Source organism: Maylandia zebra, linkage group LG18, assembly GCF_041146795.1.
Source record: "Maylandia zebra isolate NMK-2024a linkage group LG18, Mzebra_GT3a, whole genome shotgun sequence".
Taxonomy (NCBI): domain Eukaryota; kingdom Metazoa; phylum Chordata; class Actinopteri; order Cichliformes; family Cichlidae; genus Maylandia; species Maylandia zebra.
Window position 1 is genome coordinate 13,879,277 of NC_135184.1, and position 26,683 is coordinate 13,905,959.

The 26,683-nt window shown below is 39.2% G+C and overlaps 2 protein-coding genes and 3 non-coding genes across 5 annotated transcripts; 3 read left to right on the plus strand and 2 right to left on the minus strand.

The window, feature by feature from the left end:
• The first annotated feature begins 143 nt into the window (after positions 1-143).
• trnar-ucu (transfer RNA arginine (anticodon UCU)) lies at positions 144-235 on the plus strand. The gene is given in 2 exon segments: positions 144-180; positions 200-235. It is a non-coding gene; the product is annotated as a tRNA-Arg (tRNA).
• Positions 236-2,132: 1,897 nt separating this feature from the next.
• Positions 2,133-13,130, minus strand: chmp5a (charged multivesicular body protein 5a). The gene is made up of 8 exons (XM_004542940.5): positions 12,956-13,130; positions 12,495-12,599; positions 12,359-12,405; positions 10,690-10,783; positions 10,355-10,426; positions 8,963-9,071; positions 2,936-3,051; positions 2,133-2,602 (listed from the first exon to the last, which is right to left on the minus strand). Exons 1-8 carry the CDS (start codon positions 13,022-13,024, stop codon positions 2,552-2,554), a joined length of 663 nt encoding a protein of 220 aa, XP_004542997.1. The 5' UTR covers positions 13,025-13,130; the 3' UTR covers positions 2,133-2,551.
• On the plus strand, positions 6,678-6,769 carry trnar-ucu (transfer RNA arginine (anticodon UCU)). The gene is given in 2 exon segments: positions 6,678-6,714; positions 6,734-6,769. It is a non-coding gene; the product is annotated as a tRNA-Arg (tRNA).
• On the plus strand, positions 7,459-7,550 carry trnar-ucu (transfer RNA arginine (anticodon UCU)). Its single transcript is given in 2 exon segments — positions 7,459-7,495; positions 7,515-7,550. It is a non-coding gene; the product is annotated as a tRNA-Arg (tRNA).
• A 1,790-nt stretch (positions 13,131-14,920) lies between the features above and the next one.
• Positions 14,921-24,706, minus strand: oprk1 (opioid receptor, kappa 1). The gene is made up of 3 exons (XM_076876872.1): positions 22,113-24,706; positions 21,164-21,516; positions 14,921-19,035 (listed from the first exon to the last, which is right to left on the minus strand). The coding sequence occupies exons 1-3, from the start codon at positions 22,349-22,351 to the stop codon at positions 18,497-18,499; spliced, it is 1,131 nt and encodes a 376-aa protein (XP_076732987.1). The 5' UTR covers positions 22,352-24,706; the 3' UTR covers positions 14,921-18,496.
• Positions 24,707-26,683: the final 1,977 nt, after the last annotated feature.

The window sequence follows — 26,683 nt, forward strand, 5'->3', positions numbered from 1 at the left end:
GATGAAACTCTGCTGACAGAGGTAAATACATTTAGCTTAAGTGTGTAGAGTTTTCCTACAGTAAAGCTTTTTAAAGTCTGTATAATTGATGTCTGTATGTATAACATGTCAGGTCATGTTGCGCCAAGGGGGCTCTCCCAACCGGCTCTGTGGCGCAATGGATAGCGCATTGGACTTCTAGTCAAGCTCTTGAGAGGTGATTCAAAGGTTGTGGGTTCGAGTCCCACCAGAGTCGCATTTTTAACCTGACCATCTGTCCTCCGAATCCTCTCAATACCGTTACTAGTCTAAGTCACGGTTACTCGTTAATTGCTGATATCATGCTTACATGATGTTCCTGAATATGTCTTTGGTTATGTGCCCGAGCTCATCGGTGCTTTCGTGTCTTTCACATTATCTCATTCCAGTCTACCACATCTGAGGATCAAGGGCTAAAAACAAAAGTGTCATTGAGATTAAAAAACGTGATGACAGACGTGGCCAGTGGGGGAGCAGACATTGCAACAATTATAACATTACAAGTCTATAATGATTTTTTACATGGCCAAAATAGGTCTGAATTCATGATGTTAAACAACACAAAACAGATAAAATAACGCAGAGTCGTGATATGTTTAGCTGTTTCGCAAATGTAGTTTCTGTATCAGCGCTAACAAAGGTTGTAGGTTCGTGTCCCACAGAGCACATTTGTAACTCGATTGCTGGTAATACCAGGCTGTTTCCAAATCACTTCAATGATGTCCTTATAAGTGAAGAACAGTTACTTGTTAACTGTGATTATTTGTACCAGGGTGAAAATCCTTTGTAAGGCACTTTTAGGGATTTGCTTGAAGTGCTGAGGTTTAAAGTAACTATATAAGATATTTACAATTCAAGTCGATTTAGTTTTATTTACGCATCACTAAACCCAAACAACAGTCGCCTCAAGGCGCTTTATATTGTAAGATAGACCCAATAATACAAACATCCACTGGTCACTTATGTGGTATATATTAGGTATATTAGGCCATTGTTTGTGAATGCAAATATGTAGTCAGCCAATCAAATGGCAGTAATGCGAAAAATGGCCTCAATCTAAAAAAAAAGACTTCAATCTGAAACACAATTGGAAACATAAATACATTTTGGACCTTTAACTGTAATTTCTATTTACATGACAGTTTGGGCAGAACATTTCCCATAATTAGATTTTTCTTTTTCTTTTTACAATTTAAGCCCAAAGAGTTGTGCTGACACATTTGCTTCATTATGTACAGCAGATTTTCTTTATCATGGAGAGAAAAACAAGACGCATTGTTTAAACTGCACTTCTTATACTGAGATATCTCAGAGAAGTTTAAGTAGTGCACTTAAACTACTTTATACCGAGAGAAAGGGGCGTTTCACTGGTATGGCCCTACTTAAGTAAATTTGAATGTGGTATGTTGTTGCTGCCAGACGGGCTAGTATGAGTATTTCAGAAACTGTTGATTCACTGGGATTTCTCCACACAACCATCAGGGTTTATAGAGAATGGTTCAAAAAAGAGAAAACATCCAGTGAGCGACAATTCTCCAGGTGGAAATTACTCAGTGATGCCAGAGGTCAGAGGAGAATGGCTACACTGATCATAGCATGGCAACAGAAAAAATGAAAGGTCCACTTCTTGCCATCCAGGTATGGCCAAGAGCTCTCAAGCCTGAAGCAGATGGGTTACAGTAACAGAACACCACACCTGGTACCATTCCATGTCACCTAAGAACAGGATAACAAGATATTTTCTTGACACACTTATCGTTTAAACACCTCAGCCTACCTGAGTATTGTTGCTGACCAAATCCATCCCTTTATGACCACACCCACAGAAAAGCATCCATCCTTTGATAGCTGTTTCTCACAAATCATCTCAAACTAGTTTCCTGAACATGACAGCAAGTTCGCTGTACTCAAATGGACTCCAGATGTGGTGGAGCAGGAGACTCACATCATGGATGAACCACATCTTTGAGGAATGTTTCCAGCACCTTGTTGAATCTATGCCATGGAGAATTAAAACAGGCTGACGGCAACGTGGTACTAGCAATGTCTACTTAAGAGCTAAAAACAAGATAGAGGAGGATGAACAAATACGCCATAAATTAAGAACTCACAGCTGATTTAAAACAAACATTTTTATTTTGCATGTTTCAAATAACCCTGCAGATATTTTAAACAGCCCAAGTGTGAATAACCTCCACTTTTGAGAATGCAGACATGATCTTAGTGACTAAAAATCACACAAAATTAATAACAAACAGAAATAAATAAACACTAAGGAACACTAATGAACGACACAGACAAGCTGTTGATGATGAAAGAAAGAGAAGATGAAGGGAATTATGTTAAAAAAAAAAAGGTTTAGTATGTTACAAGGCCACATGCCAGCACGGTAGAAGTAACAATACACAACCTGAAACCAGAACAGCCTCCAAATTGTAGTGTTCTCACATCAAATGGTTTTGCATGTATAAATGTTACTCTACATATAAAAGTGTTTTCAGTTCGAGTGCAGCTGTTTTTATTTGCTTCTTGTTTATGTGGCAGGAATCTGAGGGAGGCCGAACTCATCCACGAGCACACCATCCTGAACACAAAAGAAGAAAAAAACATCAGCCACGAGCAAAACACTTACATTTCAAGTGTTACTCACTTAGCAGGTTTGTGTTTAAACAATAGAGTGGACTGGAAAAAACTTAGTTTTGCACATTATAGTTAATCTACCAAACACATACACAGGATTAGAAACTGGCACCAGAATTCGTGGCAGGTTTAATAGTTTGCTTACATACACAGTCACACCCCAAAGGTCCATTTTGAAGTAGGAAAAATTCTTTATGATTACTTTTTATTTTACTTTCATGTATTTTCCACAACCCTGCCCTTCATGTCATGAAAACTGAGCTCTGTAGACTGTCACCTTATTTGTCTTGCTGTCACTGGGGATTCCCTCAGGGATAGACGGGGCAGCTGAGGCCTCATCCAGGTAAGAGGTGTCATCATCCAGCAGCAGCTCATCACCCAGTGCATCCAGCTCTGAAACCACAGTGGTACTGTCACTGTAATACTCCAGATCATTGCTCAAATTACACACTAGCAAAGAGGTCTTAGCTTCAATAAAAAGAGATCCAAGCTGTCCTGGAAGCTCCACATCGTGGATGCTGAAATCTGAGAAAGAGCCCCAGGAGGCAAAGAAGGCAGAGAATGAGTGTGATATAAAACAGAATTCAAACAACAGTGCCAGTGTATCTCCTGAAAAAGAGATTTTATGTGCCTAAATACAGGATCATAAAATATTGCCTTCCCAGAATGTAACTAAAAGGCATTTTAGATAGGTTCTAGCAACCCTCGAGTGGAAGGAGTTGAATGAATGGGACAATAGAGGAACCCATGGATCCAGAAAGTCCAGACTTTGTTTCCTCTTTTTTCCTTTATATAAGGGAAACTCAGTCCACATAAGCTCCTCGGATTCACAGAGTCAGATTTCACAACAAGTGACACAGGACAACCATTCACATGTGGCACAATGGCTCGCACATTGGCCTTCTAAGAATACACTTAAGGAGTGATTCAAAGGTTGTGGGTTCAAGTCCCACCAGAGTTGAATCTTTAACTTTCCCTCACTATAGAAGTTAGATGCATCTAACGAAAAGGCATTTTAGCTACTGGGTTAAGCCTCAAATAACAAGTCGGCATAGACAAGGCATGTCTATGCAATAGCTAGCACTTTTAGTAGATTTTTAAATTACTTTAGTCACTATTTACCACATTTTTAATGGACGGATCACAATTGACAAAAAATGGCACAGGGCATCTTCTCGCACCTGGCAATGGGCAGTGCATTGAACTTCTAAGCATACACTTCAGGAGTGATTCAAAGGTTGTGGGTGTGAGTCCCACCAAAGTCAACACTTTTAACCTCTTCTTAATGTAAAAGTTATGTAATTCTTAAGAACGGAACTACAAGGCAACTTCTAACTCAAATAAGAAGTCCTCATCACTATACATGGAAGCTAATAACTTAGCATTGAGCTCTGGGATTTTAGCATACAAGAAGGGATTTCCACTCTCCAGTTGCTTAAAAACCAAATAAGAGATAAGACAGTTTACATGTACATGTTTACATGGGTGCTTGTATGTGGTTGACTGTATCTCTGTGATAAACTGGTGACAGATCCGAGGTGTACCCTGTGTCTTCCCCTATCACAGCTGGGCTAGGTTCTAGCAACAATCCAGAAAGTCTAAAATATATTCCCTCTTTTTTTTATAAGGGAAAATTATGGAGGAGCTGTTTCAAATTGACAGAGGAATTAGATTTATGAACATATGACACAGTACAACCTTTCACATCTGGACCGTGCATTGGACTTCGAAACAAGCACTTCAGGAGTGATTCAAAGGTTGTGGGTTTGAGTCCCACCAGAGTTGAACGTTTAAATTCTTAATGTAGAAGTTACATGCATCATCAGAAAGTAGTATTGGCTTTTTAGGCCCAATATAAGGAGTCTGAATATATAAGGTGTGTCATTGACAAGCCAACACTTTTAGTAGATATTTACATTACATTAGTTACTATTTCATTTAGAGATGGCACGATACCACTTTTTTATGTCCGATACCGATACCGATATCATAAATTTGGATATCTGCCGATACCGATATGAATCCGATATAGTGTTTTTTAATCAACAAAACTGTTTTTTTTAATATCTTGCTGCATTTTGTATAAGTTCATACTCAAGTTTAAAACAACAACTACACTAAAGCTATTCTGTTATACCTGTATGCAAAAAAAAATATTTCATAGTTCAGCAATACTGATCAATCTAATAAACTTAAACCTACACCATCCTCCCTATTCTGGTATTTTAAAGAGTACTTAGCATAAATATTAAGCAACCTAACTAATAGGGTTCCAACTCCCAGCAACAACAAAAATAAATAAATAAAAAATAGGGAACCACCCCTCACGCTCCACCTCATGATGCTTAATCGACGTAATCAACCTTAATTTGATGCAGTATGAAAAAAAATGCACAGAAATCAATTATTTTTTTCAATATATTAAAATATTAAATAGATTCAACATCTTTCTTCAACAAAATTGCAGACTGCACAGATGGTACCTTCCCAAAGGAAAAAGTACTATAGCTTACTAGGGTATATTAGACTTAATAGTCACTATATACAGTAACTGACTTCTATTCATTTTACATCAAATTAAAACTTTGGGTGTCAGATAATTATTTATTAAAAGCTCGACATTTTAAATGAGAATAAGAAAGAAAAGTATGTCTTTGTGCCCCTTTTCCCTGTTAATGCCCTATCGGCCCCCCTGGCTAAACTTTGCTAGATCCGCCCCTGCACAGTTACCAGCGTCAGCTACGTAGAAAAAGATCCTCGAGTAGAAAGTAATATTAAATAAATTCTAACAGCAGCTGATCAAGCTTAAATGTGCTGCTGTTGTTCAACCGCTGGTTTGCTCTTTCTGGTGCAAAGTGGGCCAAAAACAAACAAGAGACACGGACTCGCGACAGAAAAGCCGATCAGCTGATCATTAAGCAGTTTCATGATTGAAGTAGCAGCAAGAGGAGGAAGTCGCTCCATATATCGCTTGTTAAGCTTAACGCAGGAATGCTTTACAAACATTCAGAGATGAACTTACACATTTGCTTTACTTCTCTCGGGGATAACTTTGTCGGAGATGAAATGCCGGGTTGCTAGCGAAGCTCCAAATGCTATCCAGACCACCGACAGGTCCCGCACGCCACAGCCGCTCTATCACGTGATGCATACTGCTCCGACGTGCTAACGTTCTGAGGCGAGTTACGGCGTGTTGCAAGTTTTGTGAGGTGCTTTCGTGATATTTAATGGATCGGATTACATTTTTTATTTTTCTCCGATATCCGATCCAGTAATTTAGGTCAGTATCGGACCGATACCGATACGTAATATCGGATCGGTCCATCTCTAATTTCATTAGCGTATTAGAAGCACTGAAGCATCAAAACGAACCAAATAGTTTGTTGATACAAACTTGGGTAGATAGATCATGATGTGCATAAACATCAAATGTTTGAAATGGCGTGCACCAAATTGTCTAACTTCCTAGAAATAGTAGAAGAAGAAACTGTTTTGTTTGATGGAAATAAATGCCACTGTCTGGATTTCTCAGAATCTTCCAACTGGTGTGTTTACATGAAGCATTTTTCTTGAGGTTGGGCTTTTAAATCGGTTACTGTAGTTCATGTTAAGATTGCTATTGTTATCTCATAGTAAAAAGGCTCTGAATTCCACTCCAGCCCGTGGCCTTTCTGTGAGGAGCGCTCCCTGTGTCAGCGTGGGTTCTACCACAGTCCCAAGTCGCACATGGGGTGACAGATTGGTGACCTGTTGCTGACCAGGGGTAGAACCTGCCTCTCACCCCATGACAGCTGGGATAGGCACCAGTGCCCCCAGCGACCCTGAATCAGATAAATAGAAGAAGTTGGATGGATGGCTGACAACTATGGAGGAATCAATGGATCTTCAAAGTCCAGATTTTCCTTTATTCAAGGGAAACTCAGTCCATAGGAGCCACTTCAACATACATTTTAACATACCACTTTTTTTAAATGGTCAGATCACATCTGACAAAAAGTAAAACAGGTGAAACCATATCTGGCTCTGTGGCGCAATGGATAGCGCATTGGACTTCTAAGCAAGCACTTCAGCAGTGATTCAAAGGTTGTGGGTTCGAGTCCCACCAGAGTCAAACCTTTAACTTCTTAATGTAGAAGCTACATGTTTGTTCGTAACTTTAAAGTCATGTACATCTTAGTACTGAAGCTACTACACAGGACAAGGGCACACATCTGGCTCTGTAGCGCAATGGCTAGCGCATTGGACTTCTAAGCAAGCACTTCAGCAGTGATTCAAAAGTTGTGGATTTGAGTCCCACCAGAGTCTAACCCTTGACTTCTTAATGTAGAAGTTACATGTGTTTTCTTAATGTTAAAGTCATGTACATCTTAATACTGAAACTACAAGAAAATTTTCTGTCTCAAATAACAAATCTGTATAGACACCACTATCCATGGAAGCTAATCACTCAGATGTGATGTCATCACATAATCTGAGACTTTAGCATCCAAGAGGGAATTTCCACTCTCCAGAACCAAAAATAAGAGATGACTGTGGGATTACCTGGAGCATCCAGGTATTCTGCAAGTTAGGTTAATTAGTGTGAAAGGTTAATTGCATTTCTGTGATAGACTGGTGAGAGAGAAGTGGAAGAACCTGAATGGACGTGTGAAAACAGGAGGCAATTATGGATCCAGAAAGTCCAGACTTTGTTCCGTCATTATTCCTTTATTCAAGGGAAACTCTGAACACAGAAGCTGCTTCAAAGTCATAGAGGAATCTAATTTGTCAACAAGTGAAACAGGACAAGGTCACACATCTGGCTCTGTGGCGCAATGGATAGCGCATTGGACTTCTAAGCATACACTTAAGGAGTGATTCAAAGGTTGTGGGTTCGAGTCCCACTAGAGTCAAAAGTTTAACTTTTCCTCACTATGGAAGTCAGATGCATCTAAAGAGTTGACATCTCTGTGGTGTAGTGCAGTGGCAGGGTGGTTAGCATCATTGTCTTATACCACAAATGTCCTGTGATAAACTGGTAACATATCCAGGATAGATCCTGCCTCTTGCCCTATAACAGCTGGGCTGGGCTTACCGTGTCTTGGTGGTTAACATCATTGCCTCACAGCAAGAGGGTCCTGGGTTTGAATCAGCTGGCCTTCCTGTGTGGAGTTTGCATGGTCTCTGGATGGATGCTGATACCATAGGGAACGGCTATATTTTCATTACATGGCTATATTTGAAGTTCGTCGCTCTAGCTATAGGTAATACATCAGTCTGTTCCACAAAAACCAAACAAAAAAATGTCTGGTCACAATGGCTCCACCCACAAAATATGTCACTGGACATATTTATGTGTCACAACCAGAGATGGGCAGTAAGGCGTTACAAGTAACGCGTTACTGTAATCCGATTACTTTTTTCAAGTAACGAGTAAAGTAAGGGATTACTATTGCAAAAAAGGTAATTAGATTACTGTTACTTTCCCGTAAGCACGCTGCGTTACTAAAACCATGATTTTAGTAACACAGAGAGTATGAGTGTGCAGCGTTTAAAGCGTGGAAGTACTGACCTTACTTTGAGTTTGATTCCGTAAAAAGTCACAAAAACATTAGCGTTCACTGCGTGGGAAGAAAACGTCTTTTTACAGCGAAAAAACCCATAAACTTCCGAGCAAGCACCGAGTACGCTGCAACGGAATGGAAAATTCACAGACAAACTCGCGGATTCTTCCACTAACTGCTGTGGCACACCTGCACCAGGGCAAACATCCACCTGCTATACAGGTGAAAATAGAGCAACAGGACTGCTGAGTCTTTGATTTTATTTATTTTCTGCTGTTTCACTTGGATTTATTTGAAAGAGTGAGTGTAAACACAAAAAATATTTTATTTTATGTGCTGGAATATGCAGAAAATAGGTTTAAATGTTAAACAAATTTCTTCCAGTCAGAGAATGGTGCGTATAATTTAATTTTTGCTTGATGCATAAAGTTAAAAGATTAAAACTAATAAAAGGAGTTTTAAAAAGATACTTTTCCATTTGATTACGTTTTATATAATGTATTATGCAGAAAAAGTAGAATTGGGCTGAAAGATCTATTGCTTTATCACCTATTCAGGTTGTAAATTGTGTTTTTAAAAAGTAACTAATTAATTACTTTTGAAAATAAGTAATCAGTAATGTAACAGGATTACTTTTTGGGGAAGTAATCAGTAATTAGTTACTGCTTACTTTTTTCAAGTAACTTGACCAACACTGGTCACTGCGACTGTTCACTTTAATGCACCCTAAATGAAAAACTGCCAACAAAATGTACATTTACCTGCTTCAAGATCCTCCTCATCGATGTCTGGAGTGCCATAGCTGCGGCTCAGGGCTTCTTGTACCTCATTGGCTTCATCCATCATGTCCTCCAGCTGGTCCTGTAAATCCTGGAAGTCCAAATACTTGTGTTCACTTTTAATGCCTCAACTGTGAGATTTTAACTTTTATCTTGCATGTAAAATCATAATTTTAATTTCATCAGTTTTTAATCGACTGCTGCACAAATAGGAAGAGAGAATCACATAACAGCAGGGGGCACTGAAAATAAATGAGACCTATTAAGTGTGTTGATTAGAACTCATTTAAACAAAACTATTAACTCATTTTGTTACTGCAGGGTTCAGAAATCAGAGCAAGTTTAATTATACAGTAAGAGCTGATAAATTGCTGAATCTGGCTGCTGATAAGAGTACAGTGTAAGTGTTGCAGAAATGTGATGTAATGTGAGGTGATTTTTCTTACAATTGATGCTTCGCATGCAGTAAGCAATTCTCCTGGCCTCAAGTATCTCCCCATTTTTGGCTAATGACTGCATTCATAGTTTAGACCAGTGGTTCCCAAACCTTTTTTGCTAGGCCCCCCTTTGTTTTACAAGAAAAATGTCCCCCCCCCCCCCGCGCACGCACACATCCTCCAACCACACACGCCCATATTTTGCTCCATTGTGGTTTATTTCACACCTCAAACATTTAGTAAACAATTAAGCAAATACAAGTAATCTGGAATAAATGACAGGTAGTAATAAAATAACGCTACGTCCACGCCTACACAGGCATTTTTGAAAGCGCAGCTGTTTCGTCCACACGTAAACGGCGTTTCGAATCACCGAAAACTGAGATTTTTTAAAACTCCTTTTTTGCGTTTACGTGTGGACGAGGAATGCAGAGTTCGTCACGCAACGTCAAAGGTGTGTGCCTTTTTCTGACTATCTGCAGGTTTTACACGCTTACATACACACACACAGTTACTGTCCCTCCATTTAGAAAGGCAGAGGCGTCACGGTGTGATTATTTTACATGTAGTTGTTTTTTTCCTGTGTAATAATATTCAAATCAAGAACGTAGGATCCTGTTTGTCCGTGATTTGAACAGCCCAGCGCTGCTCCCGACGAAGGGAAAACCAATTCTGCAGGGAGACCTACCTCGGCACTTGTGCAGGTGAAACCAAAGGGAAGATATGCTTCACCATATTTTTTAGTCATTGGCTTAGAATGAAGTTGGTTTGGAAACATATTCAGCTATGCTTCATCTCTTGCTTTGCGTTTGTGTGGGCGCCCCGTGCTAGCAGTGTCCAAGCGTTTTGTTTTTTTTCCCCTTTTCATACCGCACCCCCCCTGCAATGGCTCTGCAGGGTCCCACACTTTGGGAAGCTCTGGTTTAGACAAACATACATCAATCTGATCAAGTCTGACGTCCTTGTAAGCCTTTTTCATATCCTTGGCACCAATCTTCATGGCCTCCACCTGGGGACAAAAAATACATGTGGATTTAGTCGCTGACAACATTTTCTCATCAGGTACAGACAATCTGAACACATCCACTACCACAACCAGGGAACTTTCTAATGAGATTTGTTTAATGAATGGACAAAATCAAAAGCTTAGCGATACAATATAGTATGTCAGAAATCTAGATGTTTGATACGTATGAAAGCTGTGATTTGGAAAAAAGTGCTTAACAGCAACTAAAAAGTTGGAGTCTTGGAGTCATGCTGTGTGACTCTTACTGTTGTTTTGGTGTCCTTTAATGTCTGGATCGTGTAGTTTGCCTGCTCCATGTTAAAGGATTGTTGAGCCAGCTGCTCCCTTTGACCTTCATACCTATGTAAAAACAATACAGATGCTTTAATACATGTGAGTCTTTACATACATTATTACACTCCTATGTTACCGTAAAATCAAGAGCTTTTCACACCCCAGCCGTCTGCAAAGGGTTGGTGCGACAGAGTAGGGTGAGATAGTCGGCTGCAAACTGCCCCAGTGCGAACTGGAGGTCATCGCTTGACAAAGACAACAGAACCACATCATCTGCAAAAAGGATAGATTGCATCTGCAGATGGACCTAATACCCTTGACTTCTTAGCTGCACCAAGAAATTTTGTTTGTGAAAGTTATGAACAAAACTGGTGACAAAGGACAAAACTGGCCAAGTGAAACACCACTGGGAACAAGTCTGCCTTAATGGAAGCAATGTGACCAAGCTGCCACTAAAATAAGCTGCTGCTTTTTGAGATAATTTGGTTCTGTTAGTTTCATCGAATGACGATCTTCAACTTGCTTACACTCTTTGTTGCATTCAGTGTTAGCAAGCTTGTTTGCTCTGAGGTACTGTGGCGGTGAGCCTGATTGTTTAATATGACATGTGAGCTGTTATGAAATTTTACAGCTCCAATTAGAGAGCCAAAAATATTTAGCCCTAGGTTTGACATCTATGATGTTAATAATCAACAGTTACAGCCCTAAACAAAGCAGTTTTTATTATTACGATAGATATATGACACAATAATTCGTGTGTGAGACATTTAAATAGTTGACTTCATTTGTCTCTCCACATTTGCCTGATTTAGTTCACTTGCTCACTCCTTATATAAGAACTCACTTTTACTACCTCCTCACGATGCTTTGGGTTGGCAGATCTGGTAGGAGGAGAGTCGTGTTTTGTTTTCTTTCAGATTCAACACTTCATGCATTGATGTTTTCGTCTTTACCTGTAACGGCTTCTTCTTCTTTCAGATGCTCCCTTTAGCGGATCATCTGCCTCTATCTCACCCTACTCTGTCACACCAACCCTTTGCAGGTTCTCTTTCATTAAATCTATAAACCTCCTCTGTGGTCGTCCTGTTTAACTCCTTCCTGGAAGCTCCATATTCAACATCCTTTGTCCAATATATTCAACTGGACCTCCTTTGGACATCACTCAACTATTGCAACCTTGACGCTTTAATTTCACCTCCAAACTGCTCAACCTGAGCTGTCCCTGTGGTTACTTCCAATACAAACCCTCAAAATCTTTAACTCTGCCACCTCCAGCTTGACCTCTTGTGCCACGATCTCCAAACCACACATCATAGCGGGTCTTACAACCATCTTATAAACATTCCCTTTCACTATTGCTGTTATCTTTCTGTCACAAATCAGTACCTGCAATTCACTTAAATCGTATGGTGAAATAAACCTTTGTTTAGATGATTTTAGTTTACAGGCTTAATTTTTTGTTCAACCTAATCTCCAAAATATTAACATATTAAAACTTTCCTCTTATTTGCCAACATCCACACTATATCTATCTATCTATCTATCTATCTATCTATCTATGTGTGTGTATGTATCAGAGAGGCTATCGTGCTCACATCTTTGAGATAAAGCATACAGATGTTTGCACAGTGAAGGACTCACATTCTCTTCTGCTTCAGGACTCTCATTGCCTTCTGCTTCACCATGTTCTGCAATTGAAAGCAAAAATAAATAAATAACATCGATGTATTTGTCTTCTAGCCTTTTAAACACCCAAAGTTAACATCATGTGTCCTACCTTCGAGGGCCCATCTCTCATCTTTTTCAGCTGATCCTTGTACTTCAAGAGTTCCGCATCTAGCCTGCCAATTTTCTTTTCAATGGACTCAGCCCTCGCATCCACCTGGAGCGAGGAAGAGATCAATTAGAGGTAATGATTTCCAGCGTCCTGGCAAACAAAACACTGTGCTAAAACGCCATGCCTGTATGTGGGTGCATTAGAAGAAAAAAATTAGAGAGGTAAAAGCTTGGAACATAATTGAGAGCTGTGGTTAACAAACACATCCCTACTTCACAGTCCAACCGAGGCTGAATGTCTTTTATTCCAGCCCAAAGTGCTGACTAACTGTAGCCTCTGAGCTAGTTGGCACGGATGCTGTTTTGACAAGCCTTTTGTAACCATGCTAGCTATGCACCGCTACCGTTAGGTCGCACAATATGGACATAAACAACAAAAGCTCACAGGCTGACAGTACTCACAGTGCCGATACAGTCCGACAGGTTCGCAGGAGGCGCTTTGGGTTTTCCTCGTCCGAATATTCGGTTCATTTTCTAAACGTCAGCCTTTAGCTTACCTTAGAAAACACAAAAAGCATCAAATGCAAAGAGATTTTTTCATTGAAGACACCCGGAAGCAACGGTTCAGACGCAAAATATTTCCATTGGTTGGTGCAAACGCTTGTGACCAATGAGATTTTAGACGCGCTATTGCCACTTAGCGGTGAGCAGAGGCACTGCAGCTTCCAGGGAGAACCTTTTGTCCCCACAGATTGCATCCACCATCAGGCTTTGTTACTCCCCCACTGCAAATAAAATGGCAACAAATGTAGGTTTTACTTAGATTTTAGATTTTATCTTTTAATCTGGTTCTTTCAAGAGCATGTTATTATTTATTGATTTTAATGTATAATCCCCAAAGACTAAAAACTGCTCTCTACGGAGTAAAATTCCATTGAAATGAGTAGTTATAGAAAGGTTGGTACTGCGTTATAATATGGCATCTTTTATTCAGGATTTGTAAGTTGTAAATTTCATTGCTAATGCTTTGCATATCTATTCTCAGAGGTAGAAGTATTTAGGTCCTGCATTCCAGTCCATGTAGAGAAAAGGTGGAAGTCATGCAAATTAATTCCTCCTGGTTCCTGTAATAGTTTTTATACTTTTACATGTTTAAAAATTCTTTCAAAGAATGGGCCATATGTAACTTTTTATAGAGTCATTACTCCAGACAGAGCAGCATGCTGGTGCACTTATTAGCAATGCCTACCCAGAGCAAGAATTTGAACCTGCTAGTCAGCTGTAGTCACTGCATGTTTACATTTTCTCCATGTGCCTGAGTGGGTTTTCCTGGGGTGCTCTGGTTTCCCCATACAATACACAGACATGCATGTCAGGTTAACTGGCTGTATAGCTGTGATGGACAATCCAATCTGTTCCCAGTGTCATCTGAGGAGGATTAGGGCTTAAAAAGATGAATGGATGAATGGTGACTCCAATGGACAAGGCAAATCTGAGGGATTCTGAGATGTCTTTTCTTTTTTGATTAATTTAATGATTTAACTCTGGGGTGTCAAACACAATGTGACGGAGGCTAAATGCTGTTTTGGGTCGGCAGGTTTTGAAAAATGTCTCTAGTTATATTTATCATGGATCAGCACGCATGACACTTGCTTTGACATTTTGGCTCCTTCCTTCCTCAAAAACTCCTCCCCAGCACTCCATTTACCTTTCATAACATCCCAAAACCAGTCTTCATGTAGTAAGATATCTATATCTATGTCCTCACTGGGTTCTATTTTAAACAGTTGTTAATAGCCTGTTAATATGACATAATTACATATAATCTAATACACATAATTCTGTTTTCCCAGCACTTTCATTTTTAGTATATGGCTTATGAGGCAAGCAATGAGTAGGCACCTGTTCAATCCTTATTAGAAGGCAGAGCTTATTACTGAACCTGGCTAAATGTAATGGCTTGCAAATGCACTTGCACCTTGGGAGACAGTGAGTAGAAAAATGCAGTAATCTTTGTAATTATAGCTGTCAGCTTCAACAATCCACGTAAGGACCGACTGATTTAATTTGCCTCTAAAATCCTTCAGAATCCCTTTTATCTGTGCACCATTATATTTGTCAGCTGCTGTAAGGAGGGGCACCTCATCTGGAAGCCTTTCACAAATGGCAACTGTAGAAATAATGAAAAAACAAACAAACAGTCCTTTTGTAATAAAAAGTAAATAAAAACCTGCACAGCCGATGATAGTGTTTGAAAAATAAAGTGGCTCATTCTTGGCTGTGTGGTGGCTGCAGTTGGGGAGCTGCCTTTGTCGCTCCAAGCTCATTCTCAGTGTATTTAAGTTTTCCTTTTTAGCTACGAGACAATTTTCTTATCTCTCATCAGCAGGATAACATTTTTCATTTGTGTCTATCCAGTGTTCCAAATATTCTTTATTTTTTTCTCATCTGTTGCAATTATTGATTATGATTTGCATTACAAAGCATTACAAAGTTATATATTGTTGAATCAACAACATCCATCCCAACCTCTTAACTGTCACAGAATATCTGACTTTATAAGAGCAACATAAACAGTTTTCACATTAGGCAACATTTTATTTCAACTACCATAAATAAACAGCGAGTGGATAGTTAAATTGTAGTAGAAATGGCTTTAAGCCAACTTTTAACAACTTAGTATAATTAAATAGAATATTGTTAACAATTTAAAAACAAATTAAAAAACCCAAAATATTGGTTTGTTCTTTTCCCCACACCTTCAGATAGTAATAACCCCGTCTTAATCACAAGCTCAAACACAAATCAAGACAAATCAACAAGATAAATAAAAAGATAGGAAGGTCACAGCAGTGCCAACATATCATTAAAGTCCTCACACAGGGGCTGAACTTACAGTCAGTGCAGATTCTTCCACGAGGCCGACTACACAAAGTGCCATACAATTAGCACAACAAGCATGGACCTCTGCCTCTCCCTCAGTGTGTTCACCATGGAAACATTAACATTGTATCTGAATTGAATTTACTTAATAATACCTTGAAAAATAGAAGCACTGAGGAGGTGGGCTATACAGTCTTCCTACCACTTTTTTGACAAATAAGCTTTAAAAAAAAAAAAAACTTCCTTGTGCCCACGCTGATATAACTGAAGACTGAACTGAAGCTCTCCTTTGTATTCACCTTGAATCTCACATTTCTCAGCTTTATTGTGACTTAGTTGTGCATGTGTGAAACATGTTTTTGACATCCAAAGCTCAAAGATACATCAAAATATGTCCAAACATCCACAGCAGCAGCAGCATTAGACATTAATGAGCTGATATTGTGCTGCATCAAATAATGTAATAGCATTAGAGGAATAATTAAGAGAAACATATCATAACAACACATATCCTCTGTAAGATGTTAATCCTCTTACATAATGCTACAGCTACTAAGCTCATATGGGATAAACTGTACTTTAAGAATAACAAGTCTTAAACTGTAAGTGCTAAAATCTACCTGCTATTTTATTTTAAACAAGCATAACAGCTGAACTCTGGTGCAGAAGATAAGGCACACAAACAAGGCACAAAACACAACTTCTGCTATAACACTATATCTTTATCAGATTTAAACAGGTAAATATATTACATTACATTTAAGAGTTTATTTGATTAAATCTGGGTGACCTGATGGCTACTAGAACAGCTACAATAATAAGTTCAGCAAACAAGGACGAGTCAGTAAATCGTTTTACAAAGATGAAAGAAAGACTTATCATAGACCATTACGAAGCACTTTGAACCATCTAAAATGGAAGGAATTTAACACACCATAAAAAAAAAAACTTTCAGTATTTGTGTGCGGTGAAAGAGCGATGGCCATAATAACAAACTGTTTCATACAGAATGTCTGCGGCTGATGAAAAATGTATGTAAAGCTGAAAGAGCCGATGTGTTGCCATTAGAATATAATGCTCCGTGTCACATTTCAGCACATAAACTCACAAACACACATTTACCAAGCCCAGACTATGGTGACAGGTTGAGAGGAAATTTACAGTATAGACATTAAATTGCACTAAATGCTGAAAGCACTGTTGTGTAGATACAATACACTGTTGTCCTGATGGCGGTTGCCTTAAAGCCCTCTGCCCATTTTTTTCCTTTTACATGCGGTTCTAGTTTCAGAGTAGATGAGAAAAGGCGGACACTGTGTCCTGTTATCTCAAAGAGACTGCAGCATCACAGCTCTAAATGTTCAAAGATGCAGTTAATACAGTTCAGCTTCAAACTGAGCCTACAACTGAAGAACAATACCTACTGATGTTTTGACAACGAAGCCGTCGTCAAAGTCAAGCAGCGGGTCAAGGAGAAAATACTTTGATTCGCTCTCTTCAGCGTTTTAAGTCGTGAATATCAGAGGATTACTCCCTGAGAGGCTATTAAATATTCTACATTAGTTAACTGTCAGAGTGAAAGGACTATTCACACACTTTTAACACCAAAGCACCAAACTGCAATGCACATCTATAAAACAATGACACACAGTAATGCACATTGTTCCCAACATCATCAGGGATAGTCCCTTTTTTTTTAAATCCAGTTTCTTAAAGAGCTTTGATCTTATTCATGTTAATATGAAAGCCCAGACAGTTTACAGGTCTAGTTAAAAAACGTGTTTATCTTCTTTAAACATCTGGCTTCATCTTTGCAGTGTTGCCATCAACAATGTGAAAAGGTGCAAAAATTGCATTTCCTCAATTGGCCACTCGAGGCAGTCTCCAAAAGCGAGTAGTTCTCCACAGACTGCGGTGTCAAAATACCTGACTTTAATGTCTTGATGCATGCATCAAGTTACTAAATCCCAACAGGTTGATTCACTGGGCTAGTTTCAGTCATTGTGCAAATGTACTGTTTATTAGGTTGGGGAAACCTAAAGTCAGCTGAGACTGAAGAAGTCTCTTGGATGAGTGACGAAATGTTTCTCCCACTGAAAACGCTGCGTCCAGATGAACAGAATCAACCTTTTGGGACTCGACTTTAATGTTTGCAGTAAAAATAATGATTTCAATTTCTGTAGCTAATTTCCACATTCACAGCAACTAGACAGGGATGGGTTTTTGTCTTAGTTGTTATCCTGTTTGTAACTAACTCATTTTATTTTTGCATTAAGGCTTAAGGATACAAGGAGTACTGCAAATCCACTTCACAGACCTGGACTTCTTGAGTGTGTTTGTGGGGTCAGTGTTATATTTTTGATGCAATTTTCTGGCAAATAATATGGCTTTCTGAAAAGACTTCTGATTAATGTAGTATTTTGCCTGTATACGTCTTATCACTATTTAGCATGGGCATAATGATGATGCATCCCACTATCCTTTGAATATGATTTCTTTTTAAAAAGAAGATTAAAAAAAACACAATAAAAAAGTAACATCACGCTTATAATGATAAACTTGCGAGTGGGACTTTAAACTCTTTTATACTTAAATATCAAAACCACCAACAGGTTCATCTTTCTGTCAAGAATTTTTTTTACATAACTTGAACTGAAGCCTATTCATGTCTGTGCATCTTTTAAAAATTTAAGTCGTCTCTGTGTACTATTACATACAGTTCATTCTTTTAAGGCTTAATTATCTGTGTTCTGTGGTCTCCAACACGACTGAAGTCTATTCCTTGGTGACTATTTTTAGTGAGGAATTAATACTTTTTAGCGACTTTAGTGACTCATTCATTGCAGCAGAGTAGCGTACAGAAAATTAGAAGCTCCAATCTTTGTTGGTTGTGGCCTTTTCATGGGAATTGTGTAGTAAGAATAAAACATAGATTAGCACCAGGCTAATCTTTTAAGTGAACATGTTTTTGGCTTATTTGACCAACGTGCTGGATACAGAGCTAAAAATCTGGCCCTGACTCTGGCTTTTATCTCAGATAGCTGTAGTGATTTGAGTTAAGCCCAGCTCATTGGAGTCCTCCCAGCTCTGATAGGGCATAGAGGACATGTCCATGGCTAGTCATACGGGCCTGGCTTGCTTTACGCCTCCCCGAGCTTCTGCAGGGCAAGAATGATCCCGCAGAGTGCTTCTCACACGGCTCACTCCATGACAGTCACCTTGTCCTTGTGTTCTGGGACAGCAAAAGTCTCTGAAGCATCTCTTGAAGTTCTCATCCAGGAAAGCATAGAGGATGGGGTTAAGGCTGCTGTTGGTGTAGCCCAGCGCCACGCAGAAGAAGTAGGCGGCCATAACAGCCGTGGTCTCGGGGACATTTGTTGACAGCGTCTTGACCAAGATGAAGATGTGAATGGGTGTCCAGCACACCACAAAGACGGCGACCACCACCAGCACCAGACGGGTGATGCGACGCAGGTTGCGGTCCTTCTCGCGTGAGCCTGACAGCAGCCGCACGCTCTTCAGCCTCATGACCATCAGAGTGTAGCAGACAGTTATAATGATGACCGGTGCCACAAATGCAAAGATGAAGACACAGATCTTCATCAGCGTGTCCCAGTAGATGTAGGGATCAGGGAACTGTAAAGCACACTCTGTAGTCCCTGTTAGTTACAGAAGAATGCAGTTATAGGAACACACAGCAGGAAATGCTCAAAATGACACGCTAATGTCAGATTGACATGTTCAAAGTTACATGTCAAATTGACATCTTTAAAATTGCATAGAGATGTTTAGTGAATGGTTTTCTTGTGTTTATTAGCATGAAGGTGATGGATATGAAGGAAGTGTTACTCTCAGGGCATTAATAGCAGTAAAAAAAACATATGACTTAACCCTGTAACTCCAAATGCATTATATCTGACACATGAGTTATTGTGAGTTTTTGAGACCTCCATCGTCAGTGCGATTTCTTTTCCCCCCTGAACACCTAATGCATTTCACAAAAATGCTGGATGTAGTGAATATGATTAAAAGTCATATATGCAAATAGGTATGTAAAGTCTTTTTTTTTTCTTTTTAATTGTCAGAAGGCTCTAAACACTCCAGTTTAAAAAACAAATTGAATTTTTCTGGAAATTATTTCCCTGTTCTGGCTTTACTGGGTTAAAATTTAACCGACCCGATTTAGGTCAGTTAAACTGTTTGTAAACATTAAAGTCTGGCTATAAAACACTAAAATACATTCATAAACACCATGAAAAACTGTTTAGTTTCTCAGACATTTTACATTCACAAGCCACTTGTTTGGATAGAGCTGTTTATCTCTTTGTTAATGTAAATATATAATCAGCTGATCACCATTTAGACATGCAGACAAGTGACTTTAAACATGCTGTTTCATTGAGAATTTCAAGGACAACCATGGCTTGTTTTATGAGAAAATATCTCATAAATATTTTTGCAACACATTGGAGAAAATATCCAATGTGTTGCAATTCTCTGGGTGAAAATGCTTTTTGATGTCAGAGGTCAGAGGACAAAGAAAAGACTGCTTTGATCTGATGAGACAGTAATTCAAATAACCACCGATGCAACCACTCCTGCAAGCTAAGACCAGGTAACTGAGGTGACAATATGCAGGAAACTAGCAGACTGAAAAAACTGGTGAGTCTGGTGGGTCAGAGTTTGGTATAAATGACATGAAAGCATAATCCTGCCTTGTATCAACGTTTCAGGCTACTGGTGGGGTATTGAGGTGAGAGATATATTCTTGGCACACTTTGGGCTCCTTAGCACAAACTGAGCATTGTTTAAACACCTCAGTCTACCTTATTATTGTTCCTGAACAACTGTCCCTTTATAACCAACGGTGTAGTCATTAACAAATTTCCCACATGTGGGACTAATAATGGTTATCTTATCTTATCTTATCTTATCTTATCTTATCTTATCTTATCTTCTGATGGTTGCCTCCAGGAGGATAACACACAATACCATCATCCCAAACTGATTTCTTGTGTTCGCTGTGCTCAAATGGCCAGCAGCAACTGCCTAGTGCTATCATGTCAAGATGGACCAAAATCTCTGAATGTTTCCAGCGTATTTTTGAATCTGTGCCACTAAGAATTCAGGCAACTATGAAGGCAAACAGAGGTCCAGCTCAGCAGGTGTACCTAATAAAGTGGTGTGTATTATGTTCTCAGTAGACATCGTTTGAAAAAAAATTTCATGCTATTTTATCCTTCGTTCTGTATTTGATTATGATTATGATCCTTTTGGGCTCCTTTAAATTCCTGTCCTGCCACCAGCATGGCTTAGAAATGACAATGTGAGAGAGATCCTGTGATGCATAAAAGTTGTCAATTGAGGAAACTAAAGTCCAGAATTAGATTCATGAGCAAGTCTTTGGATAAAGTGTCTTGTACTCAATAGAATTTCATTGTAAAGATGAATTTCAGACATTTGCTGAAAGAAAATATGTTCTTTCTAAAGGAAGACCCATTTTCTCTGTCATAGCTTCAGCAAATCAAGTAGCTAATAGGCTGTCATCAGACCTATAGAACACCCTGTTCATTGAATGTGAAGTAGCCAATTGAGATAATTCTCAGCTGTAAATTATATAGAGCTTTTAGCATGAAATCGCATATTAGTCTCCTTAGTACAGAACAAGGTAATTTGTCTCTACAGCAGACAGACTATAAATAAACTGAAATATAACCAAAAAAAAAACATATAAAAATTAGATAAAGAACAGAGGTAGGGTCATACCAGTGCATGAAATGGTCATACCGTTATTAGTATTGGTGCTGCCCAGTATCATGGCAGGGATCCCAGCAGCCGACGACAGCACCCAGATGATAACATTGATGATCTTGGCCTTGACGGGGGTCCGGAAATCCAAGGCCTTAACAGGGTGACACACAGCTACGTATCGGTCCACGCTCATCATGGTCAAGGTGAAGATGCTGGTGAACATGTTGTAGTAATCGATGGAGATGAAAACTTTGCACGCTATCTCGCCAAACGGCCAGGAGCTGAGCAGGTAGTCGGTGCTCTGGAAGGGCATGGTGGTGGTGACCAGGGCGTCAGCCACGGCCAGGTTAAAGATGTAGATGTTGGTGGCTGTTTTCATTTTTGTGTATCTGGGGGGGAGGAGTGGGGAGAGTAGAAGTAAACACGATTCTCTTTGATTTTCTTTCATCTGGGGGGAAGCGAGAGTGATTAAATCATGTGTTCAGTATAATAAAGGGAAGCAACATGGGGGAAAACCCTATCTATCTATCTATCTATCTATCTATCTATCTATCTATCTATCTATCTATCTATCTATCTATCTATCTATCTATCTATCTATCTATCTATCTATCTATCTATCTATCTATCTATCTATCTATCGATCTCTGTGTGTGTGTGTGTGTGTGTGTGTATGTGTGTGTGTGTTTGAAACAAGAAAACACACTATATGCATGCACTATACAGTTGCAGAAACGACAAAAATCCAACATTTGCTTCATTTTAAACCTCATTTCTGTTGATGTATGTCCCAGACCCAAGTAGAGGTGATACCAAACTTAATGCTTTTCTGAAAACACATGAGCAAACACACTGCAAAGGACTTGATCAGTGCGCACCGAATTCCCATTTTATGAGCTACTCCTGCAGATACGCACTCGGTTTCAAGCTGATGATCATGCTCTTTCACACAACAGATAACACGATTTCAAAGCTGATAGCTCACCTTATGATGACATACATCACCAAACAATTGCCGACTAAGCCCACCACGAACACTATGGAGTAAACGGCGACTATGATGGGGATGATGGGCGACATTGGCTCGGGTTCAGCATCCCAGGTGGCGTTGGCAGTGTAGTTGAAAATATCCGAAGGTTGCCAGGTAAAGTTTGGGATGCACTCCCCCGGCTGGCCCGAGGGACACCGGTCCTCTTTGAAGATGTGCACCACGTTGCTCTCCATGGTGCTGAAAGCTGCCGCCGCCGCTGCTGTTGCTGCTGCTGCTGCTGCTGTTGGGCGTAAACTGACCGTTCAACTTAATTTGGTGCAGACCAAGACAGCAGAATATCTGGCGACTGTTTAAAAAAAACAGGGAAGTTTTTTCCATTAGCACATACTGTGGGATCTGTGTGAGAGAACAAGAGCCAACACAACGCGCTCAAGGACATAATTACACAAGTGTGACACCACCTTACCTGCTTTCCCGCTTCCAAAAAAGTTCATTGGAATAAACCCAGGCGGATGAGCAGAAGTGCAAACACGGACTGAAATCCGGATGCGAGGAAAAACGTGAGAAACAAAAGGTTTCCGGGTAGTTGGCGAACGCACAGCACAATCCACTGGCTGTGCCACTGCTGCGTCCCCGAAGGTGCACACTGGAAGCCCGCACTGCTCATTCAGTGACATCAGAGGTAGCGCCAACAGATATGACAGAGTATCCAGCCAGAATAAGGACTCTTACCACAGGAATAACAGCTAGATAGAAACACAGTCCGTTTATCACTCTTTTATCTAAATTTAGACCATTTTTGTTTTATTTCTGGTACTTGCATTACTAGTGACTAACGCACTTTGACCGTTAAACCACCCTTTAAGCTACACAAAATAACGAAAATAATCTTTAAAATGTATTTTTTTTCCTCTGTGTGTTCAAACATAATGTTATGAATTCCTGTTTTTGCGGCCAACTGACGTGAGAGCTACCACCGCAGTGCAAAAAATACAGAGTCCTGGTTGCTGAAGGTTATAAGACATTTTAACGCAGACGTCAGGCGATCTAACCAAAAAATTATATATATGAATGCAATGCATATGAAACAGCCTGAGCGGAAACGAGCGATAACAAAGGACGCTACTTTGCGCGGCTTCACGGGAAAAAAGAGGGGGGAAAGTGATCGTCACCTCATCAACATTCTTGTTTCCAATTTTAACCGGAATTAGTTTTGCTGCAACAGTAGAGAAGTCTCATTTTTCAGCTTTGCCTTTAATCTCCGTAAAAACATTTTCCTTGCGCATTGTCTCTTTTATTGATTTAACTTTACCCGAAAACATGGATCTACTCGTCCACCCCACAATAACACAAAATGTAAAAACACTGAGATGTCAAACTAACGAATCACTACCATCGCAAATAAAGAAAGCACCAGTCCCGATATTACAGGCTATTCCCATGTAACCTGTCTCCCCCTTTCTCCCCCAACAGTCAGCAGACAGATTCCAACCAGCATGTAATTAAGCGTGTGCTGTTTCCTTTCCTTCGTTTCATGCATTGACAGTTGTTGCTTAGAAACCCATCATGGCCAGGTGTAACTTGAGTGACAAGGCCTTTTTGTAGGTGTGTTTCTATTGTCAAGGACGGACTTGACTTTGTGAGATGTCCTGTGTTGTTGTTGTTGCTTTTTTTGTACAAATATTTGATGCAAATCCCACTTGAACCTTGAGAATCGCATCGTTTTCCTCTGCGAGTGAAGGAAGGAGGCAGTTACAGTGTTTACCCTCAGTCTTATAAGTGCAGTGCCAAAGGTCTGTTTGCACATAGATGCAATCTGCTACTGTTCCTCTGGCACTTGAAACAGTTTTATATATATATATGCATTTGCGTTCCAGAGGAAGAGAGGAAATGTTTGTTATGTAACTTCCTGTAGATGAGGTCAAGAGGGAATTCCTTTTCGCATTTTCCTCCACTTTGCATAGTGAGCCCAAGACCCTATCTCTTCAGTAAGATGCTTCACTTTAACGATGAAACAACTTTCAGTGAAACAACCTAATTTCACTTTTTGTTGGGGATTTCCCAAATGATCTATTTAAAAAAAATAATTCTTTCAAGAGCTCTTCACCTGCTGATTAGTGTCGCATTTTGAAATTTTCCATTTATTTAGCTCCATTTGAAAACTGTCCTTCCATATGCAGTATTAGTTTCCACTTTAGCATTCACTGAAAGATTGCACCAACAGAAAAAAGATAGCTACGGTTTGCGTGCAGCTTTTGGAGATTAAAAAAAAAAGCACAATGTGCTTCCCAGACACAACCTCTTCCCAACAACAAAGTAATACTTCTTTAATCCTACAACTATATTATTGATTAATCTTCAAAATATCTGCCTTCCCACCCACTCTCGGTTACACAGAGGAAAAACTGCCGCTTGCAGAGCACATATTCACCTGGTTTAAAGCCTTAAGGTTACTGTGTTGTTTCAGCAGTTCAGCAAAACAGTTAAGAGTAAGTAAGAGGTCAGTTTAAAAGGTTTCTTCTGTAATCCAACATGACGTATTTTTGTTAAACACATCTGTCTGCCTGAAGCTGATGAGTGAAGCTACTGTATTTTAAAAAAATATGGTGAAAGATGCTAAAATTTTCCACAGAGCTGCGGGATATTGTAGAGCCAGGTGATAAATCTCTGTGGGTAAATAAATCTTACACAATACACCAAGTGACATCACCATCTTTATATTATACAAAATGGTCTTATGAAATGTGAAATCCTGTGAATTCAGTTTAATTTGATTTTATTTATTTATTTATTTTTAACACTCTTTAACAGTATTCAGTACCTTGCATGTGACTAGAAGAACTTTAAATTTAACTGTTGATTTAACAGGGAGCTAGTTAAGAGAAGCTAATAGGCACAATAGGGTCTCTCGTTTTTGTCCCTGTTAGTAGTCGCACTGCATCATCATGGATCGATTGAAGGCTTTCAGGGAACTTATTTTTTAAACAACTTGATAGCAATGAATTAAATTCAGCCTCAGAGTAACACATGCACAAACTAGTTTTTCACTGTCACTGTCACAGAGATGAAAGAAATAAATTCTACATATTTGTTTATTGTGCACACTGAAGGACATATCCTGGCCAAAAGTAACTCCCAGGTTCCTCAGTGTTATGGAGGGAAAGATAATGCCAGACAGAAAAATGGTCTTTCAACCCATTTCCAGCATTTTGCACAATTTTGTGAATAATAATTTAATGTTAAAAAATATTCTACATGCTCTATTTTGCACCACTCCTCTGAAATTGTCACTAGTTGTTTTTTGCAATGTGGAGTTTCTTTAGTAGTGTGTAGTCAAATATGAGACTTTTTTTTGTATTTTAAAGAGCCAGTACTCAAACATTTTTTGATGCATCTGTCCCAAATTACAGCTCCTGATTCAATTTAATGGTAGGAAAGGCAGGTGAAAATATCATGCTTTTATCTTTAATAGTTTTTCATGTTCATCATTGCCTCAGATTTCAAAGTGAAAGAAAAAAGGCTTGGAAGTGGGAGAACAGTGCTTTTTAAAAGTATCAATATCTAGAAAAGTATTCGATATAAACTAAAAAATCACAGGAATCATTATACATGTCTGGACTTTAGAGCATAATGTTTTTAGGCAAATCAGAGACGGTCAAGTAATGAATGTTTTAAAAATGTCCTGTTTCGAGATGGAATGTACCACTCGTTCATAGTTTAAGTGATTTGTGTTATTTGGCTTAATAACGGTCTGTGGCCAGGTATCCGCTATATAGCAAAGAAAAAAAAATACAGTATTTTCAAATAATGTTGGCTACGGGAAATAAAAAGATAATGGTCCCTGTACAGAACCCTGTGGAACTCCATGACTAATGTAGTAAAATGATTAGTAGTATGGAATGCTGCAACTCTTAAAATAAACAGTTCCTTTGCACATGATTACCAAGCTGTTTTATAACTACCGTATTTTTCAGACTATAAGGCACACTTAGAATCCTTTAATTTTCTTAAAAATCAACAGTGTGCCTTATAATCCGGTGCGCCTTATGTATGAATTCTGGTTGTGCTTACTGATCTTGAACCGATTTTATGTGGTACACGGCATTCAAAAATCTGTCAAAAAATGTTTTAGTACGACTTTAGTAAGATACGAAGCCATACTGCTTGATGGATTGTCGGAGCATTATGACTACTGTGTAAAGTCTTTCATCTTTAATAAAATGATCAGCATTGCTGCTTTATCAGGTGTAACAATTAAGTTTAACATCCAGGCATCCATGAAAACAGAACATATACAATTTAACGGAGTTAGAAGTTAGCTCGCTAGTTTCCACCTAAACATGATATACCATGTTCTGACTGAGAGATTTCTGAAAAATTAAAACAGACAGCTCTGCTATCACTTCCAACATAAACGAAGACAGAATAGTAAACAGCAGTGACTTTTGTAGGGTTAATGAAGTTGGGCTAGCTGGTATATAATGATGTGCTACGTGAAAGCTAGCGACACAGGTATGTTAGCATAACATAAATTATGTTATGCTAACACCTTATAATCCGTGTCC

Coding starts and splice junctions, on each gene's coding strand:
- oprk1 (XM_076876872.1), bottom strand. CDS start 22,351: ATGGAGAGCAACGTGGTGCACATCTTCAAAGAGGACCGGTGTCCCTCG. Junction 21,517..22,112: donor GTGATGTATGTCATCATAAG/GTGAGCTATCAG, acceptor CCTCCCCCCCAG/ATACACAAAAATGAAAACAG. Junction 19,036..21,163: donor CAGCACCAATACTAATAACG/GTATGACCATTT, acceptor TGTAACTAACAG/GGACTACAGAGTGTGCTTTA.
- chmp5a (XM_004542940.5), bottom strand. CDS start 13,024: ATGAACCGAATATTCGGACGAGGAAAACCCAAAGCGCCTCCTGCGAAC. Junction 12,406..12,494: donor TGAGAGATGGGCCCTCGAAG/GTAGGACACATG, acceptor TTTCAATTGCAG/AACATGGTGAAGCAGAAGGC. Junction 10,427..10,689: donor TAAAGGACACCAAAACAACA/GTAAGAGTCACA, acceptor TTTTGTCCCCAG/GTGGAGGCCATGAAGATTGG.